The 21,897-nt window shown below is 39.4% G+C and overlaps 1 protein-coding gene across 1 annotated transcript in view; it reads left to right on the top strand.

Annotated features, from left to right (window-relative positions):
• Positions 1-11,922, top strand: part of brinp3a.2 (bone morphogenetic protein/retinoic acid inducible neural-specific 3a, tandem duplicate 2) — a 41,907-nt gene extending 29,985 nt beyond the window's left edge. Inside the window, exons 5-8 of the mRNA XM_026265591.1 lie at positions 33-138; positions 6,561-6,797; positions 7,806-8,028; positions 10,264-11,922. Coding sequence (XP_026121376.1) covers positions 33-138; positions 6,561-6,797; positions 7,806-8,028; positions 10,264-11,380 — 1,683 coding nt within the window. The 3' untranslated portion in view covers positions 11,381-11,922. The remainder of the gene's footprint in view (positions 1-32; positions 139-6,560; positions 6,798-7,805; positions 8,029-10,263) is intronic.
• The last annotated feature ends 9,975 nt before the right edge of the window (positions 11,923-21,897 follow it).

Below are 21,897 nucleotides of genomic sequence, written 5' to 3'. Positions count from 1 at the left end.
GATAATTGTGTGGTCTGAATTTTGTTTCCCAGGTAACTGAAACAAGGACTGGCCCTCTCGGCTGCAGTAACTATGACAACCTTGATTCTGTCAGTTCTGTGCTGGTTCAGAGTCCTGAGAACAAAGTCCATTTGCAAGGTATAACATTTTGTTGAAATCTAATATGTCAAGTTTTGATAATGTGATGGTCTTTTTTTTCCACAAAAGGCTTTTTTCCAAAAGCTAGAGAGCTCTGCTTAAAAAAGCATTTTAGGGTTTTATAGTCATGTTCGTGACATGAACGTTGTGCCGAAAGGTTGGCAGCTTAATTATGTGACTTCTAAAGATGACTGGAGAAGTGAAAACTTAAATCTAAGATGGCAGATGATTTAAGTAAAATGTAGTATAGTAAAAACAGATGTGCACATAATTTTTTTAACCTGGTTCTCATAAGAGAACCTGGATATTTGGTTTGGTCCTCACACTGCATATAGCGTGACCCTTTAAATTATTTTATTGTAAAATTAAAAATAAAAATGCTAATATTTACTACTACTTTCTTTGTTTGCCTTTTTAAGTAGAATCGCTTTATATATTCCCCAATGGTAAGTCGCCTTGGATAAAAGCGTCTTTAAAAAAGTAAATAAAAGCATTTTCATAATTTTCTAACTTAAAATCATCAGGCTTTTTATTTTGGCAGGTTGCCGCCAAGTATACGTGCTTCTGGATTTAGCGCTAAAGATTTATATTTTCAGATTAAATAGTTATATTAATATAGTTATGTATAATAATTGAAATCTTATACAGTGCAGTTTGTCGATGTAAAATGGTAGTTCCTCTTTGGGAACTCGAGCTGCGTCGAGCGCTTTTGGGGAACGCCTTTGGCAAGAACAACTCTGAATATCGTGTGCAATCAGTAGATCATTAGACTAAGATGCCTAAGTCTAAAGTGAAGACCAGACATTTGAAGGGCGAAAACAAATCGCGCTATAAACTGTGTGTTCCTCCATGCCAGCGCTACATCACGGCTGGAGACACACATGATTTATGCGTGGTTTGCCTGGGGTCGAAGCACGCTGAGTCGGCTCTCGAGGGATTGCCAATGTGGACGCTTCGATCCCGGAGGGCGCTCTTCATGGAGGGAGCCTTCGCCAGCGTTCCCCGCGGCTCCGGCTCCGCTTCTGCTGAGGCAGAGCGGCTGCTGCACTCGTGGGGTTCACAGGTGGATCTGGCAGAGGGAATGGAGACGGCCAGTCCTTATCTACTTCCTCATCTGCTAGATCCGGCGCCCAAACCCTGGGATCGGAAGCACGCTCGTCAGTTTCTTCCCCCCAGGGCAAGGGGTCGACACTCCACCTCTCTTCGTCTGATGAGGTGGATGTGGAGACAGTTGGTAGGGATTTGCCACCCTTTTCGCCCCAGTATGAGGAGCTGCTGGAGGTGGTTACTCACGCAGTCGAGAAGTTAAAGATAGACTGGCCCCCAGAGAAAAAACATGAACCGCAGAGAAGTGAACTCGATGAGCGATATCTCAGGCCCAGACAACCACCTCCAGCCCGGAGCCTTCCCTTTTTTCCCGACCTCCACGATGAAATAGCGAGGTCGTGGAAACACCCATATTCCACCCGTCTCTTCGGCCCTGATTCGCAGTATTATGGGAATGTGACAGGGCTCGATGAGCGTGGGTACAGAGCGATGCCACGGGTCGAACAGACGCTTACGGGCTATCTGTCACCCGGTTCGGCATCGTCTCTGAAGGCTCCGGCCTTGCCCACCAAAGCACTTAGAACAACATCAGCGTTAGTGGGCAAGGGCTATTTGGCAGCAGGTCAGGCGGGGGCGTGCCTTCACACCATGGCTGTCCTTCAAGCATATCAGGCCGACCTGCTGAGAGATGTAGACGAGGGAGAGGGGATCAAGTCCGATGATATTGCAGAGCTTAGACGGACCGCTGATCTCTCCCTCCGCGCCACCAAAGAGACCGCTCGCGCGATTGGGCGATCTATGGCAGCCTTGGTGGCCGCGGAGAGGCATTTGTGGCTAAACCTGTCCCAAATTAAAGACCGTGATAGGTTCTGCCTCCTGGACGCCCCGCTCCAAGCCTCGGGCCTGTTCGGCAAAACAGTCAATACTGTCGTCGACAGGTTCTATGAGGCCCGTAAGCAGGCGGCGGCGTTCCAGAGTTTCCTCCCTCGTCGCTCTTGTGGGTTATCTGGACGGGAGATACTCACACCACTAGCAGGCTCCTCATACCGCAAGGCTCAAAAGCAGAGCGTTGCCACGCTCTGAGTCGGGGGCTCCTAGAATTAAATCTGATCTTTGTACAGTTATCGAAGCTAGGAAGTCCTCGACAAAGAGGTCCTGACGCCAGTACTCCAGTGACCTCGAAGGTAGCCCCTACGGGGTCAGAGCGGTGTCCACCTCATTATACGGTGCCCGTCTCTCCCCGGTGCCCTCTGGAGGCCGGTCTGCCAACCCTGCCAGTGTTTCAGGGCGCAGCGGTCTCCCGCGAGCGTCCCTCCCAGTTATTTCCACCCGTGAGCGTAGCAGAGCTGGGAAGCTCGCCTCCCCTTCGGGGGCCTATTACACCAGAGATCAGTCTCGAGAGTACATTATCGAGCAGCGTGGAAACTACTGCCAAATGTATCTCAATGGGTCCTGCACACAGTAGAAAGAGGCTATGCTATTCAATTCGGCCGTCCACCGCCGAGATTCAATGGGGTTACACCGACAGTCGTCGGCCCCCAGCAGGCTCTGGTTATGGAACAAGAAGTGAATACCCTATTAAGGAAGGAGGCCATCGAGGTGGTCCCTCCTCTAGACAGGGAATCCGCGTTCTACAGCCGGTATTTCATAGTTCCAAAGGAGGATGGGGGGTTGCGTCCGATCTTAGACCTACGTCAGTTAAACCTCTCAGTTATGTCACTGAAGTTCAAAATGCTTACTGTCAAACAGCTTGTAGCTCAAATCAGATCCGAGGACTGGTTTGTCACAATAGATCTCAAAGATGCATACTTCCACATATCCATCCTTCCACAACACAGGAAGTTTCTGAGGTTCGCTTTCGGGGGCAAAGCTTATCAATATCGAGTACTTCCCTTTGGCCTTGCACTCTCACCCCGCACGTTCACGAAATGTGTAGATGCGGCTCTGGTACCCCTCCGTATGCAAGGTATCCGCATTCTAAATTATATCGACGATTGGTTGATTCTAGCTCAGTCAGAGCAGATGGCGGTTCGACATCGAGGTGTCGTTCTCGCCCATATAGGGGAGCTGGGTTTGAGACTGAATGCCAAGAAGAGTGTACTTTCTCCAGTTCAGAGAACCACCTATCTAGGTGTAGTATGGGATTCGACCACAATGCAGGCACGTATGTCTCCTGCTCGGATCGAGTCGATCCTCACATCAGTCAAGAGAGTCAGAGAAGGCCAGTCACTCACTGTGAAGCAGTTTCAAAGACTGTTAGGGCTCATGGCAGCTGCGTTCAACATGATACCTTTTGGTCTCCTGCACATGAGGCCCCTTCAGTGGTGGCTCAAGACCAAGGGGTTTTCCCTGAGGGGAAATCCTTTCCGAGCTATTCAGGTCACGCAGCGATGCCTTCGTGCCTTAGACATATGGAAGAAACCTTGGTTCTTGAATCAGGGCCCGGTGTCGGGAGCTCTTGGTCGCCGTGTAACGCTAGCAACAGATGTGTCCCTCACCGGTTGGGGTGCGGTCATGAGTGGCCACCCTGCCCGCGGTCTGTGGAGCGGTCGCCATCTGACATGGCACATAAATTGTCTAGAAATGCTAGCAGTATATCAAGCTTTAAAATATTTCCTCCCAGACCTGAGAGGCTGTCATGTGTTAGTGCGCACCGACAACACAGCGGTAGTCTCTTATATCAATCACCAGGGGGGTCTGCGTTCACGCCCCTTGTACAAGCTGGTGTACCAGATCCTCCTGTGGTCTCAGGGCAAACTCCTCTCGCTAAGAGCAGTGTATATTCCTGGGAGATTGAATGTGGGAGCAGACATGCTGTCGAGGCCGAGGCCCGGGGAATGGATGCTTCACCCCGAGGTGGTGAAGCAGATATTGAAAATATTTGGCAAAGCTCAGGTGGACCTCTTTGCGACTCGAGAGGCATCGCAATGTCCCCTCTGGTTCTCTCTAGTTCACCCAGCTCCACTGGGACTAGATGGCATGGCACAGACTTGGCCGAGGCTTCGTCTGTATGCCTTTCCCCCCATCGCTCTGCTCTCGGGAGTTCTGGCAAGAGTACGCCGGGACGGGTCCGTCTGTTGTTAGGAGCCCCGTTCTGGCCGGGCCAAGTATGGTTCGCAGATCTGATTTCTCTCCTCGACGGCTCTCCATGGCAGATTCCGATCAGGACAGATCTACTCTCTCAGGCGCAGGGCAAAATAATTCACCCTCGCCCAGAGTTGTGGAATCTGTGGGTGTGGCCCCTGAGGGGGCACATCTGTTAGCAGCTGGTCTCTCAACCGAGGTTGTTGAGACCCTACTCCAATCCAGAGCTCCCTCCACGAGGAAACTGTACGCCCTGAAGTGGAAACTCTTCACTTCATGGTGCAGAGATCGCCATCTTGACCCTGTTAACTGCCCAGTTGGTACAGTTCTGGAGTTTTTACAAGCTAGGCTCTCTGCTGGGTTAACCCACTCCACCTTAAAGGTGTACGTGGCGGCCATAGCTGCTTACCACGTCCCTTTAAGCGATCAGTCACTGGGTAGACACCCCCGAGTTAAACGTTTCCTCCGAGGTGCACTGAGGCTGAGACCTCCAGTACGGTCCCATATTCCCCCGTGGGATTTGGTTGTGGTGTTAGAGGCTCTCTGCAAAGCTCCATTCGAGCCAATTCAAGAAATCTCAGACAGACATCTGACACTTAAGACTGCCCTATTATTGTCTATTACCTCTCTGAAGAGAGTAGGAGATCTTCAGGCCCTCTCGGTGGCCCCTAACTATCTAGACTTTGCCCCTGGTATGGCCAAAGCATTTTTATACCCTGGAGCGGGTTGCGTTCCGAAGGTTCCCTCTGTCACACCACAACCTGTCGTACTGCAGGCATTCTGTCCTCCTCCCTTTCCGGAGCCAGACCAGGAAAGTCTAAACTGTATGTGTCAAGTGCGAGCATTGGACGCATACATCCACAGAGCTGCCCTGTGAAGAAAGTCTGACCAATTGCTTGTGTGCTATGGTCCTCCTAAAAAGGGTTCTCCTGCCTCTAAGCAGACCCTTAGTCGTTGGATAGTCGAGGGTATCAACGTCTCTTATGAGTCCTCTGGTCTTCCCCTTTCTTTGGGAGCCAAGGCTCACTCTACGCGGAGTATGGCTGCCTCTAAGGCCTTTTTAGCAGGTGTGTCCCTCTTGGACATCTGCAACGCTGCGGGGTGGTCCACGCCCTCTACATTCACCAGATTATACAATCTCGATATGCGAGCTGCTCCTGGCTCTTCTGTCCTCTTGCCCTAAGCTGTGCTCTTCGGATACACACTAGGCAGGGGTTTGGTAGTCTGGCAGCGTTGGCACATCGTTCCCCAAAAGCACTCGACGCAGCTCGAGTTCCCGAAGAGGAACGTCCCTAGGTTACGTTTGTAACCCTAGTTCCTCGAGGGAACGAGACGCTGCGTCGCCGAGCCATACTCTCGGCACCCCTGCCTGCGCTTGCTTCCCTACTCGAAGCTGAAGCCAGCTGTGTGGCACGTGCCTTTATAGCTTCCTGGTCTCTACGTCACCCCGTCTGTGACGTCATGCTCTTCTATTGAACTGATTGCACACGATATTCAGAGTTGTTCTTGCCAAAGGTGTTCCCCAAAAGCGCTCAACGCAGCGTCTCGTTCCCTGGAGAAACTAGGGTTACATACGTAACCTAGGGACGTTATGCATTAACAGCTGTCAACCATGTCGGTACTCAATTGTCAAAACTTATTATATTTTTTTATTTTGGTCACGCATGTGGACCTGCGGACCACTTATGTGCACCCCTGATTATAAAATTATCTATCCAATACTGAAATGTAAGCTTTGCTTGAGATTTATTTTTTATTTTTTTCATATTTGTATTAATTTATATGTAGTTATTAAAAAAAAAACATATCTTAAAAACAGTAATATTGTGAAATATAATTAAATAACTGTTTTCTAATTTAATATATTGTAATATATATAATGTATTCCTTTGATGGCAAAGCTAAATTTTCAGCAGCCATTACACTAGTCTTCAGTGTCACATGATGCTTCAGGAATCATTCTAATATGCGGATTTATATATATATATATATATATATATATATATATATATATATATATATATATATATAGTTTATTGATTATTGTGCAGAGTATTCATACTCACTAGGTTTTGAAAAAGGGTCCTAATCATTGTAACGGCAAAAGCACTTAAGAAGTTTTAGCATGCACTACGTTTTCAATTACTAAACAGAAAATATGATAACTGCAGGCACCGCATGTCCACCAAGTATGTGCGTGCTTTGTGACCACATGACTCTCTTTATCACATCACTTGATAACCAAGGACCCAGTATTCTTATAACAATCTTTCTTTTCTCTCTAACTGAAGGCTTGCAGGTCATTTTGCCAGATTATCTCAGAGACACTTTCGTCCAAGCAGCTCTTAGTTACATTGCCTGCAATGGAGAGGGAACTTTTGTCTGTCGAGACAATGACTGCTGGTGCAAGTGTGACCCCAAGTTCCCAGAGTGCAACTGTCCCTACATGGATATTCAGGCCATGGAGGAAAGCCTTTTGCGAATCTCTGAATCATGGGCTCTTACATACAAGGAATTTGAAGATTCAGGTAGGAGACTGAATTCAATATATCATTCACGTTATTTATTAACATTTTATTCCTATAAACACAGTGAAAATGTAGTGATAAATAAGGATATCCAAAATCCCCTGTGTAAGGACCTTTAATAATGTTAAACAAAAAAAAAATGTTGAACCTGGTACCTAATACAAATTAGTCTATATTTAATTAGATAATGCATCATTGCATATTTTAATGTAACATTGCATATTTTAATGTAACATTTCTGAAAATGTGTAATACACAAAAATGTATATTAATGAATGTACTGTGAATAATCAACTAGGGAACTATTGCAATAACTATTAGTTAAACCTAGTTAGACCTGTGGTGTCTTATCTGGTATAATTTCTCTATATTTCACACTGATCACCGGTCTGAATAAATATGAACTTTCTGTGAATCCTGACATTCCCCACATAATGTCCTTCAGAGACAGTGTGGGATTAGAAAAAAATATCCTGCTCAAAATATTTCCTTACACTATGTTGAGTAGAATTAATCGCCCATAAAATGCTTTATTGCCCATCCAGCATCTTTCATCAAGCATATGAATGAGAACACTTAGCGTAATGTTTAGGTGCTGTATTACTGCCTGTCGAGGTCACCCCACAGTGACCATTAATGCTTGAGCAAAATGAAAACGCATGGATGTTTTTTTTTTCTTCCACACTGTCATCCTTTTCCCTTCTTCCCAAAATATCCCTGAGGTCAATTACTTTAAAAGTTTATGTTATTAGAGCTATCAGGAAGTGCAAGATATACATACTTTCTCAGGTATCGTAAATGTGTCCTTCTGATAGGAGCATCAAAGGCATTCGGTGTTCTGCCCTATCAGCTAAAATGAAATGCTTTGTAGGAACCGTTTGAAAAATGTCTCTTCACTGAAATGATCCTTCTTATTGTCAAGGAGAGTGTAGAATAAAGGCAATGCATTCAATCAAGATTACATGACAACACTGCTATATCTGAGAGAACGTACTCTTTCATCAACAGATGAGTTCAAAACATTTCTGATGAGACTGCCGCAGAATTTCTTCCTCAACTCCTCTATGATCCAACATTTGTGGTCGCTGGATGGTGTATTTCAGCGGCGCTATGAGCAGCTGGAAAGCAGCATGAAAGGTCTCTTCAAGCGAGCCCAGCGAGTGGTTTACAAGCTCTTCAGCCTCAGCAAGAGGTGCCAAAAGCAGCCCCACATCAACTTACCGCGTGAAAGGTGAGCACAACAGACTCATTATCTCCTCGTTGTTGTGGTGATAAATACACTGATACTTAATTCCGAAATGGAATAATGCCCCCAATTACTGTATCCAGAGAGGAAACTCTTCACATAATGTTTATCATCATTATTACTTGTGTTCATGAGTGGCCTGCATTTCAGACTCCACGGGCTGCCGAGAGGAATGTTTGTCAGCGTGCTTCAGAGTGAAAGGGAGCACTAGTGCTCTTGTCTCCTGGGAGACAACTTTGTGTTTACACACAATCAATAAGACTAAAGTCTGTATAGTGCTTCTCAGTTAGTTTTGCTCCGGGCCCTAGATTTTACATTGGCTACTACTAACACCGTTTATTAGGGATGTAACGATATCAAAATCTCACAATATAATATTATTGCGGTATGAAGTCCACTATACAATATTTATTGCAATATTTAAACAAAAAAGACAAATTAAGAAGTTTTAAAGTTAAACTATTCTAGCCGATGCACTTAAGGAGTTCAACATTAAGAGAATATTGATAATATTATTACATCCGAAAAATGTATTGTACAAAAGTAAATAAAAATGCCCTTAAAATAAAACATTTTTAAATAGTGTGTAAGTAAAATTGTATCTGGATCATATTTCCTTCTACAGTGCATGGTTTTCTTCATGGTATGGAAGTTTGAGAGCAGCCTGTCTATGTCGGCATCCTTTGTTTTCCTAACTATAGACAATTATATGTTTAATATATATATATATATATATATATATTAGGGCCGGGACTCGATTAAAAAAAAATAATCTAATTAATTAGAGGCTTTGTAATTAATTAATCAAAATGAATCGCATTTTAATCGCATATAAATATTTGACCTGAGAACAGTGAGAAGTAATTTTTTTTCACATGGATTTATAGTATACCATTGAATAATGACTGAATACATAAGCTTAAGCAACAAAATATTGTTTATTTTTGTTCAACCAAGTCTAGCAGACCAGTGCAATTTTTGCCATGAAGTGTAGCAATAGCATATTTAGAAACAATTTAGAAATAGTACATTTCAGAAATTCAGGAAGCTTATAGGTGCTGGAACCTTCTGTAAAGTGTTTTTTTAAGTAAAACACAATACTGTCAATTACATTCAGAACATTCGAAACACAGACTATTAGAAAACATCTCTCTGTTGCTTCAGAGGCCATAACATACTAAGTCCAACTCTCAATAACCTTGGCCAAAACAATAAAGAGTTCAACATAAACTGTTGCACCAACAAAATAATATATAGTTCAACATAAAGTGTAAAGTCCACGCTAGCTGCTATATGTTTTGCGTTGAGGTGATACTTGAGGCTCGATGTGCTGCAGTGATATCATAGACAGTAGTGATATGCGAAGCGAACGCTAGTTGGTGCTTCAGTATAATCGGTCAGCCTAAACAAATCCAGTGAGAAACATTCCGCGGTGCAAAAATAAGTTATAAAAAATGCGGGAATTTTTTTTTTTCTGTAATTAATTCATCTTAGTTAGCGCGTTATTTTTTGTGTAATTAATTAATCTCAATTAACGCGTTAAAGTCCCGGCCCTAATATATATATATATATATATATATATATAAAAAAACCTTTTATTAATTCAATAAAAATCACAGATCATACCTATCATTAAAATTAATAAATCATAAGTGTCTGATTCACACAATGAATACCTAAATTAATGTAGAAGAAACATAAAAGAGATGAATACATAAATAAATGAATAATACATTTGTAAATGTGAGCACATTATGTATGGACGATAACATGTTACATAGTCCATATTAATCAGAAAAGATATTAGCATATTATTTTTGCAGCCCTATTTTCATAATGTGTCATAAAAGACCTGCAACCCATTTTGGTGGCACAGCCCACCAGTTGAGAACCAGCAGTTGAGAGCAGTGTTACTTTAAGTTTATAATTTAAAATATCCTACAATATCAGAATATTTATAGGTTTGCGAAAATAAATCATGAAGAAATTGCTGTTAGAGAGAGATGTTAAGTAACAGTTTTTTTTTTCCGTATTCTAAACAGAAGAAGGGAATAATATAGGTCTGTACTTTTTTAGAAGACTTTTTGTGGAACAGAATTATGTTTATGCTAGTTTTAATCTTGCCATCTGCCGCTGTACTGGCTTTGGATACATGACAGTTTAATCTCAACAATCGTTGTTTAGTCAGACTAACTGATATTGATGTTTATCTTATCTTAGGCCACAGTCGTATTGGCTGAACTACTTCCAGTCTTTATTATACTGCTCAGAGAACAACCAGCTAGGATCCTTCTCAGAAGAACTTCACACTTGCATTTGTGCATATGACCACAGTTCCTGCCAGGTACCGACACCATGCTCTGTGGGTGAAAGGGCCGCCTGCACCGCTTGTGCTAGTGACAACAATACTCGCTGTGGCAGTTGCAACGTCGGCTACATGTTAAGTCAAGGGACCTGTCGACCGATGGTGGCAGATTCCACAGAGAACTACCTGGGCTTTGAGACTGATCTTCAAGATCTGGAGCTACGCTACCTTCTACAGAGAGCCGATCGACGTTTGGAGGTCCATGCTATCTTCATCAGCAACGACATGAGGCTGAATAGCTGGTTCGATCCTTCATGGAGAAAGAGGATGCTGCTTACGCTAAAGAGTAACAAATACAAATCCAACCTGGTCCATATGCTCTTAGGCATCTCCCTTCAAATTTGCCTTACGAAAAACAGCACTCTGGAACCGGCGCTGACGCTCTTCATCAATCCCTTTGGAGGGAGCCACTCAGAAAGCTGGTTAATTCCTGTGAACGAGAACAATTTCCCAGACTGGAAGTCTGCTAAGCTGGACCTTCCACTAGAATGCTTTAACTGGACCTTGACTTTGGGCAACAAGTGGAAGACCTTCTTTGAGACCATCCACATTTACCTGAGGAGCCGCATCAAAACTCCAGGCACAGGGGCTAATGACACTGTTTACCTGGAACCTTTGGAAATGGCTGACCCTACTAGAAATCTGGGGTATATGAAGATCAACAGCATTCAAGTGTTTGGTTACAGTATGCATTTCGACCCGGAAGCAATCCGGGACTTGATCCTGCAGCTGGACTACCCATACACGCAGGGCTCGCAGGACTCGGCCTTGCTCCAGCTGCTGGAGATCCGAGACCGGGTCAACCGACTCTCTCCACCGGGCCAGCAACCTCTGGATCTGTTCGCCTGCTTATTACGCCACCGTCTCAAACTGACGGCTAATGAGGTGGTGCGCATTCATGCCTCGCTCCAGTCCTTCAATGCTCGTCTCCCAAATTCTCTGGATTATGAGACCACTAAACTCTGTAGCTAACGGCTAAAGCATCACACCAGACAGCAATAGAACAACTGTAAAAATGCAGAGTAGACTGTTAAAGTCAAAGCTGACTTTCCGTGATAGAAACACTTTTGGACACTGGTGACAGCTTCTTTTGTGACTTTACTTTCACTAGTAGATCATCTTGCTCAAAAAAAGACTCATTTTTATTGTATAGTACACTGAGTTCAGAGAAGAGATTTTAAAAATATATGGAGTGTTTGTTTGTAATTTTATATGTTTTTTTCTTTTTTTTTTTTTTTGCTTCAGTGACAGTGCACTTTCCTTGGAAAGAATACAGTGATGTCAGTCAATTTTGTAGATAAACTGTTATTAAAAAAATCATTGTTGTAATGGAGTAATGGTTGCATTATTTATCAGCATATTTTTCTTGCTATGCGACAGATTAGTTTATTGGAAAATGAAACACATTTTATATTTGCAACAGAGTGCACTTAATGAAGAATTAAATAAATTGAACATGATATAAGACTTGATGAAATAATAATGAAACAGATTTTTTTTGACATAATTATATTATATGCTTGTTAGGTTCATGTTAATTTATTTTTATTCACATCTCATTGGAAGAGAGTGTTTTTGTATTTTATTTTATATTTTTTTATTACTAAAACCACTACAAAGTCCCGTACATTATCAGTAAATTGGATTGGGGTATTATGATTTACTCATATTTCTATGCTGATATTACAGTACATGTGTCTCCTGTATGAATGATCATTCTGAACTACATTAACACCCCCCCCCTCTCTCTCTCACACTCTCTCTCTCTATGTAAAGGCATCTGTGAATATAATATAGAGACATTTTGAATGGAGCCACATATATGCAATGTTTTGAGCTGATTATTTTCTATTGATATTCTGGATTAATCTAAACATTGTTTATTTTCAGTATTTGGAATTCAGGGTTTTACTTGTCTCGTCATGTTTTCATTTTTATTTATTTATTTATTTGTTTTATAAACATTGGTTTATTTTAACCACACACATTGTTACGTTAGAAAAAAAGCTGTTTTTCTGAACCATAAAACGTTTATGATTACAAATGAGCCTTACACTGGAATGTAACAGTGATGCCAAAATGGGACAAAGATTGTGGAATCCAGTGTGCCTTTGTGAATACACATTATACAGTTTTTCTTTAATTATTTTGTGCACCCTGAGTATATAATGCATATTCTTTTGCTGTTCATGCTTGTCAGAAATGATCTTTTTTCCTAGTTCATTTATTTATCCATTTTTTCTTGCATTGCAGTACATTACGTAAGATTTAAGATTAAGTGTGAATGCTAATTGTTTAGAATCAACACATGATGACAGATTGTGTTAATGCCAACAAAAAAGTGTCAGTAGCCTCTTCATAATCTGTGTTTGCACCTTTTATCTAGAACTAGCACAATAAATAAAATGAGCCATACCTAACTCACTTACCTTATCTTTCAAAGCTTACAAATTGTATTTGTAGTATAATAAGCATTTTATGCTTGAATATTAACTGTAAACAATATATTCATCACATTCTAAGACAAAGTAAAGATTTGTGCCAGCAATGACTAGGAGTTTTTTCGTGTAACACTTTAGTATAGGGAACAATATTTTCACTATTATCCTGCATTTATTAGCCTGCATATTATTAACATATTGGCTGTTTATTACTATTTATAAAGCACATATTCTGCATGACCATATTCTACATCCCTAATCCTACCCTATACCTGAACTTAACAACTACCTTACTAGCTATTAATATGCAGCAAATTAGGAGTTTATTTAGGCAGAAGTCATAGTTAATGGATTGGCAATGGCGAGAATTGGATCTTAAAATAAAGTGTGACTGTGTTTTCATCAGAGAGATTTTAACATTGAAACTGTGAATTGCAAGTGAAAGGACGATGCTTTCCCAGGCTGGTTTTCTCTTTCAAGGCATATTTTCAACAAGGCTGTTTTACATCTGGAGAAAATCTGCGATTTACACAAATTGCATAATGTAAAGGTCAAAGGATTTTATGCCAAAGGAAATTGTACACGTTTGAAGAAAAGTTGCACATAATAAGATATTAGAGACACCTTTCAAATCCAAAAAATCTCTCCATTTGTGCTTCGCTAGAAAAGAAGCTTCTTAGAGGGACGATTACTACTTTTATGTCTTCTTGGAGTATCTACCCGCATTGCAGCTACTGCAACATTTTCACATGTGAAACACCCCACGCTGTAGCAATTACTCTGCGAACACAAATGACCAAGGGAGCAGTTACTGCCAGAATGCATACACAAATCACCTGCGCGCTACACAGAGAGCCAGTAAAATGAGAGCTTGTCAGTTGTGCTGAAATGAGTTGACACGCTGTTGTAATGACAAATATGACAATAAGAAATGGCTAAACATTACATAGGCAATCTGTCTTGCAGCCTGACAAACAATTTATCATTCTGCTGTAATTGTACGGAAAGAGCTGTGAAAAAAAGAAAGGGGGAAAAAAACAAAACCTTAGCATTGCATTATATTTACTGCATGTGCAGCTCCTCCGATGAAGATGGAAAACTCACCAGCACAGACAGAGATTAAAGAAAGAGCAAAGCAGGTTAGCCCTTTATTCACTAAGCACTCCGAGGCAGTGCGCCAACGCTTGATCAATAGTGGCCGTGTTGCCTCTTTGATCTCCTCAATGTAAACATTGTAATGTTCTTGTGATTCACACTGAAGATGCATTGCTAACTTGACACTAACTTTATCTTGGGCTTCACTGTAGGTTTCTGGAGGGCCAGATACTGCAGTGAGCAGGAGGTAGGCAAAAGGTAGCTGTGTGCTGCCAATAAATCAATGTGCAGCTTTATTACCTGAGAGAACAAAAGGATACGCTGGGAGATCAATGCCATCAAGAACCACTGACTCACAAACCAGTGGCATTTTGTTGTCCAGAGCCAGGACCGTATCAACATCAATTTATTACTCAGACTGTCCTTTCCACTTGATGTAGTTTGTATGAGCACAAATCAATCACGATTTTACATCCAATTTGAATTGACCATTGTACTCCCCTTGCTGTCAATGTTGCTCAACTTTATATGCCCAAGCTAAACTTGATGTTTAATTAGAAAAATAGTATTATAATTAAACAATACCACAATTTATTTGAAGTAACTTGCATTTTAGAAACACTATACCAGTTACTTTTTAAATTGAATAAACTCACAAAGACGTTTTTAACCAAAAGAAAAAAAAAGTGATTGTTTAAAGTTTAAACACCTCGATGATGGATTTGTTTCCTATGAACACAGATTTTCACTTTAGAGAACATAAATTGATGGACTGGAGTCATATTTTGGTGTTTTTATCAGCTGTTTGGACTCTCTGACGGCACCCATTCACTGCAGAGGATGCATTGGTGAGCAACTGATGCAATGCTAAATTTCTCCAAATCTGTTCTGACGAAGACAAACATATCTATGTGGCATCTTGGATGGCCTAAGGATGAGCAAATATCTAGCAAATGTTATTTTTTGGGTAAACTATTCTTTCTGAGCAAAACTATTGTTGTTTCAGTTCTGAATTAATTATCATTTGTGAATCAAATGGTTAAGAAGTTTATATTTTAGATTTTTAAATGTGTAAACTATTGAGTAGCAACAAACTCCAACTTACATTAGATTTGAGATACCAAAATATTAGTATATTATATTGTATAGTTACATCTCTGAAGCATGTTATCATAGCAATATTTACATTTTCACGCACATAAGGTTTGGGAAGTACATTATAAGGGTCACTGATCTTAGATACACTGCTGAAATGTATTGCTTCCAAAAACAGCCCTTTTGGGAATCCGGGGCATTCTGCTGGCTGACATAAACAAGAAAAAAATAAATAAATAGAAGAGGGCACTGCTGTGCTAAAAGCTGCATGTGGTCTGTTGGACTTGAGAAAATAAGTGACTTTGACAACCTTCCTGCTTTCAACATTAAAATATTGCTACATACAGTATGTGGCACCCCTTCAGGTCCAAATAGACATATAACTATTCCCAACTTGCACAATTTTCTCTTTAAACTACATCCTCACTAGTTTCTCTCCAGGAAGCTAAAATGTTCTTCTCCTGAAGGATTATGTAGTCCTACATTATCCCTCTTGATCACAACAAGTGGATGCATTCCCTTAGGGGAGGGCCTACACCTGCTTCAAACTGAGCTGTTTGATGAGCTTTGCTGTAATGAAGAGTCGGAGGAATTCGAAAATTTGCATCCAGTTCCCAGAATGCATCTACTTCACAAATGAACTGAGAGTGACCTACAGAGCCAGGCAGACTACTTATACTTTAACATATATTAATATACTCAACAACAAGTTTCTTTAAAACATTATTTAAAGCATTTTGCACTGCAACTTCAGGCAAGCATGTCTGTTGAATCGTTTATAGACAAACTGTATGCCTATTTATTTACATTTTCATTTATTTGAGTTCTGGCACTATGGTAATGATATCTCACTTTCTCACCAGCACAATTTGAGAGAGCAAAAGCACAGGAGATTGATGTCTGATCCATTGTGTTGATCTCAGTGAGCTTTGATCTCCTGGTTCTGGTATCTGAGAAGATGATTATAAGACAAGTTCAACCTGACAGAAACAAATAGGACCCAATCAGTCCCAGCTCACAAGAACCAATTTTAAATTGCCAACAAATTGCTTTTGGGGATCCCTTAGCTTGGTTCTAAATGCATCTCTTATTAGATAATACCCTTGCACAGCAAATACTCATCCGGGATTTTTAGTAGTCAGAGAGGGAGACATTTATGACCTAACAGGACTAAAGGCATATTGTGCAGAAGTCTTTTTATCAGGGTGCCTGTGTCATTGTGCATGTGCATTAGTTTACGAAAATGTGATGCAATGAAGAACCTTTGTTGAGCCGTGAAATAAAATCGACTTTAAAAAGGCAAAGCCTCACAGAGTGTCTTATATATATTTTTTTACATATTTTAATGGTAGGATGGAACAAGAAATGCATAAACACAATATATTGAAGGTTTTATAAATTCAGTAGAATATCTGCACAGTTCATGAGACTACTACAAATGAACAGACAAGTAAATTCTAGTACTGAACAAAACGTTCTTCTAGAATATCTGTGACTTACACTCACCACAGAAAGAAATACAAAAGGTCTAAATTGATAAGTGATTGTGTTCCAAATGTAACATCATTTGATGATGACACCACAGGCGCTTTGGCACAAAAAGCACATTTTTGTTTATTTCACTGATATTCAGGCTACAGGCTGAATGACATTTCAAAAAGACATTTGTTCATTTGTTGTTACACTCAACAGGACTGCTTTCATGAACAGCATTTAAAATCAAGTAAAGGATAGTGTGTCGTGAAAAGATAACCCTAGATTTAATGCGGTATAAACAGAATAAATTATAAAAGAAAACTATGAACCAAAAGGCCTTTGAAAGTGTGTTCAAATTACTGATGTTACTTCAAAGATACCACCAATCACGTACATCTATTGCTGACAGATCAACCACGCTGACTCAACCGTGATGTCTGTGAATTATTCTGACATGCAATCTGAACAGATAATTAACACAGCGTGTTTAACAGAGATATACATCTAATATTAGCATTATGACTGTCAAAGGTGTTAAATGCGATTAAATGATTATCATTTTTGTAAACACCATCAATTAATTTGTTTAATTTAACATTATGTTTTATTCTGTTCTGTGTGACTTATCCATGCTTCGTGTTCACAAACACACACACACGAAATTAGAGGAGAATAAATGTATCAGTAAAGGGAGAAATATGTTATTTCTGGACAATTTTAAAACTTTTGAATTGTGGACAATGATTTCTCATGTTGGAAATGACTTGTTAAAATCTTTTAAACCATTGTTTCAAAGCATGGAAATAGCCATGTCATGTGATTTCAGCAAACACCTGGGTTTTGAAATTCAGATGACTCTTCACCAAAGGACATTTGATCTGTTGAGACAATATGGTTTTATATTTTCGTAATTGTAATTGACATCACAAATTAATAAATGAACACATGACATACAGACTCGTAATATTTCATGGTATTTGATGATTTCCTGATTGCTGAAAAGACTTTCTGGAATACATTTATAAATTGTTTTGTAAAAGTCTGTATATTTTGTTAGAGATTTTGTTACTTTACTGTTTTGACAAGCAGGTGTCGGCAGCATGTGATGTTTCTATCACATTTTTGAAGCAAGTGTTGCAGACTAAAGGATTCCAAAAGATATGTTCCTCCATTCGCTAAATATAACATTTCTTAATCAGGTAACTATTAGTTATAAGTGACACACACGTTAAATAATAAATAATACATGCCATTGTCAGAAAGCAAAAGAAAAAACTATTTTACTGCACATGTTGACAAACTAACACCTCATTGGGTAAAATATGCTGGGAACTATAAATCTCCTGCTCAGGTTCAGTTAATAACAACTAAAATGACCCAGTGCAAACTTCTGTTGAACAAACTTAACTGAATATCACACAGTAAATGTTCAAGAACTTTGCTGCATTGTGCATTCAATAAGTTGCCTGAAGGGTTGCCAAGAGTTTGATCCCAAGGTAGAAAACACTACAAATTTTAGTAAAATGCAGGTGTTCCTAGCACGCAACAGCGCATGAATGATAAATGAGGTTGCATTTTTAAAGTGTTGTTTGCAATCTCTTTCCTTTGTTGAGTTTTTTTTTTTTTTTTTTTTTTTTTTAAAGATTGGGAACTTGTTTTGTTTTCATTTTTTCCCTCAGAATGATTCATTTAATGCAAAAAAAAAAAAAAAAAAAAAAAAAAAAAAAAAAAAAAAATATATATATATATATATATATATATATATATATATATATATATATATATATATATATATATATATATATATATATATATATATATATATATATATATATAATAATAATAAAGAAATAAAAAATAAAAATAAAAATGAAAGATTGTATCATTATCATGCTTGAATGATAGCCTACTATTATTTCCTGAACATGCATTTTAAACAAGAAACTTCAGATACAAAAGGCGCTAAACGCAACCCCTGTCAAAAATGAGACAATGACATTGAAACTCTAAATGCCACTTTCTTTTGCCAGTAAAAGCCTCTACGTCCACAGAATCAATCAGAAGATCTTTTCTCAACATGGCAACACGAGAACTGTCACTCAAGACGGTGGGCGTGATTTCACCAAGTACAGCATTTTTCTGGATCACATCATTGTTGATCCTGGAACAACATTCCAATCAACCAGTCAGAATTTAGATGTAACTTTGCAGAAAATATCTGTTTTAGGTTTACAATCAGGGCTAGGTGCTTCTACACCTTTGTCAATGAGCTATCAGTTCCCACTGATTTTAGGAATAAATTATGGGTAGGGATAGGTTTAGGGGTAGGTTGGGTTAAATCTGTATTTTTGGACAATAATGTTGATCCAGGATCAACAGAAGATGTTGATCCAGGAACATGTCTTACTTGGCAAAATCATGGCAACCAAGTCAAGACATAGGAAACAAAGTAACTGGCATTACTTATTTGAAAAGTAACTGAGATATGTCCTTCTAAATTAAAAAGTATGCGCTGCTTTATTAGTAACGAAAAAAAAAAAAATGTCAGATCGACTTAGAGCTTTTGCATCTCAAGTTTCAATAGGTTTTAATTTAACGTTCTAAAGTTAACCTTATTCTTCATAGTAAAAAAAAAAAAATCATAATGACATTTATCATAATGAAATCATTTGACATCTCTACTAAGAACACTGTTTGTGTTGCAATGTATGAAGCGCTCATTAAATTTATAAGTCATGCTGTAAAGTGGTGCCAGCAGTCTTCTGAATGGTGTTAAAATGTTCCCATGTGGTGAGTCATCAGCAACTCTCACTCTCGACCTGCACGTACATGTATATTTAGGGAATGTCAAAATTAAATCTACAGGCTTGCTGGGTGGCAAGAGAGAGTTCATTATCCTGACATTCTCTTGACACTGATGTTTCTCACTATCCTTCCTACCTAAACAAACCAGAAAATGTTTTTTTTTTTTTTTTTTCTAATCTGATGCGTTTTTCTCCATTGCAAATTATGCCAACAGTGTAACAAATTGAGTGATAACTTGAAGTGAAAAATGAGCATGCCTTTCTTTTGCTTTAATGACAGCAGCTCTCAAGCTGCATGAACTCTTTGTACAGTATAAACCCAATGATCATGTTATCAATCATGATTTGAGTATCTGCAGAGCATCTTGAGCTACAGTGGAAGCGAGAACATCTCACATCTGTACAAAGAAGTTAACAAGCTCCGTGTCACAAATATGCTTATTTGGTTAGTGACCTAGAAATAGTGCAGCATCAAAAACACTTATTTATAACATTTGTTTGTTTTCAGTATTTCAAAATTCTCAAACCTTACTGTTTACAGTATGATCTTAGCAGTCGGCTCACTTTGATTAATTAACACAATTATCTCTGCATGAGATTGATTACACAAGAAAAGTGTTCTATTTTGTGTAGAGAACAAAAAATCTTGAGGCTTTACAGGCTTTTTAGATTGTTCAAAATATACCTTTGTTTTGTAAATGGAAGTGTGACAATTAGAATGTATGCTGTACATTCACAATTATAACTTGAGACTGTTTCATAAATTGTCAAATTTTAATGGCTTTGTTTTTGTTCTTGCTGTCAAAGCCCACATTTCTCATTGATGTTCTACTGCCTGTGCTGAATATGGAAATGGAGCATTTTAATTTTTTTTTGTTTTTGTATTGGAAGAGACAGACTATGATTCAGTTTTTCCTTGAATGCAATGCGCAAACATTCATCATCTGGGTTCTGATTTAACATTCTCTTTCTATGTCTCTATGTGTGTGTGACATATTTAGTCTCTCTTGAGAGCACTGCAATAGCTGCTATGTTGAGTCCAAATGGAAGAGATGGCATGATAGACCCTGGTGGGTTCAGCAATATGACATCTCAAGATGTAGGAGAATATACTAAGGACTTTACATAATAAATTAAAGCAGTGAAACTCAGTAATATATGCAGAGTCTGGCACTAAATTATGCCAACGAGAATACTTTTTATAGGTGTACCCCATATTTTTCTCTCTTTAATAGGCAACAAGAACAAATTATTAAAAGAGCCTGTCAAAAGTGTTAAAATTTGTTATGTTGCGTTTGTAGAAATGACATAGTCAGACAAATCTCATTTCAATGGGAAAATGGGCTGATATAAATCTGCTAAAAGGCACAAGACAAGCATTCATTACAACAACCGCCAAACATATAACCATAATGACAGGGATTTAAAGCTTGTGAAAACCAAATAGAATTTTTGCTAGACTCTGCTATATTGACTAAAAGCATAGCATTTTACTTCTACTGGTAACTGCACCATGTAGTATTAAGAACTGCATATTTTTCTTTGAAAGGACATAAAAAATTTGCTGTATATTTTGATGGAATTGTATGTGTATATATATATATATATATATATATATATATATGATAATGATGAAGAACAAACTTAAAATATGAACTGTATGGGCAGCTATATACATTGAACAAAATTGTAAACTCTTTTATATAATTTTTCACGAGCTTAACTCAGAGATCTAATACTTTTTCTATTGTTCAAAAATCTGTCTAAATCTGTGTTCGTGAGCACTTCTCCTTTGCCGAGATGATCCTTCCAACTCACAGGTGTGAGCAGCATGATTCACAAGTTCACACTTACATATAATTAGCTGAAGTATGATAATGCATAATTGGTGTATAACGGCTTCGAGCTCGGGGATGCCCTGAGTACCCCACTCCCTGTATAAGGGTAAAATGAACTTGAAGTGAGGAGATTGGGCTGAGGAGGGATGCTGATAACCGTCAGTGGATAGACGTAAGTCAGCTGTATTTATACTATGGTGTTGATTAACTTGAGTGCGCTCCACTGGTGTTAATTAGGCTAAGGCTGAGGCGCTCCTCCCAAACCTTAATAAAACATAATTTATTGCACAGGTGTGCCTTAGGCTGGCCACAATAAAAGCCCACTCTAAGATGTGAAGTTTTATCATACAGCACAATGCCACAGATGCCATAACTTTTGATGGAGCATATGCAATTGGCATGCTGACTGCAGGAATGTCCACCATAACTGTTGCCCGTGAATTGAATGTTAATTTTTCTACCATAAGCTGTATCCAAAGGCGTTTCAGAGAGTTTGGCATTTTCATCCAACCGGCCTCACAACCGCAGACCATGTGTAACCACACCAGCCCAGGACCTCCACATCCAGCATCCTCACCTCCAAGATCATCTGAGACCAGCCACCCAGACAGCTGCTGCAACAATCAGTTTGCATAAGCAAAGACAATGACAATGTTTATTATGGACAACGAACACAGGTGCATTTTATTGATGGCATTTTGAATGCACAGAGATACCATGATGAGATCCTGAGACCCATT

The sequence above is a fragment of the Carassius auratus genome, chromosome 6 (genome assembly GCF_003368295.1).
Source record: "Carassius auratus strain Wakin chromosome 6, ASM336829v1, whole genome shotgun sequence".
NCBI lineage: Eukaryota > Metazoa > Chordata > Actinopteri > Cypriniformes > Cyprinidae > Carassius > Carassius auratus.
Note: the sequence above shows the minus strand (reverse complement) of the source record. Positions and strands in the feature narration are given on the sequence as shown.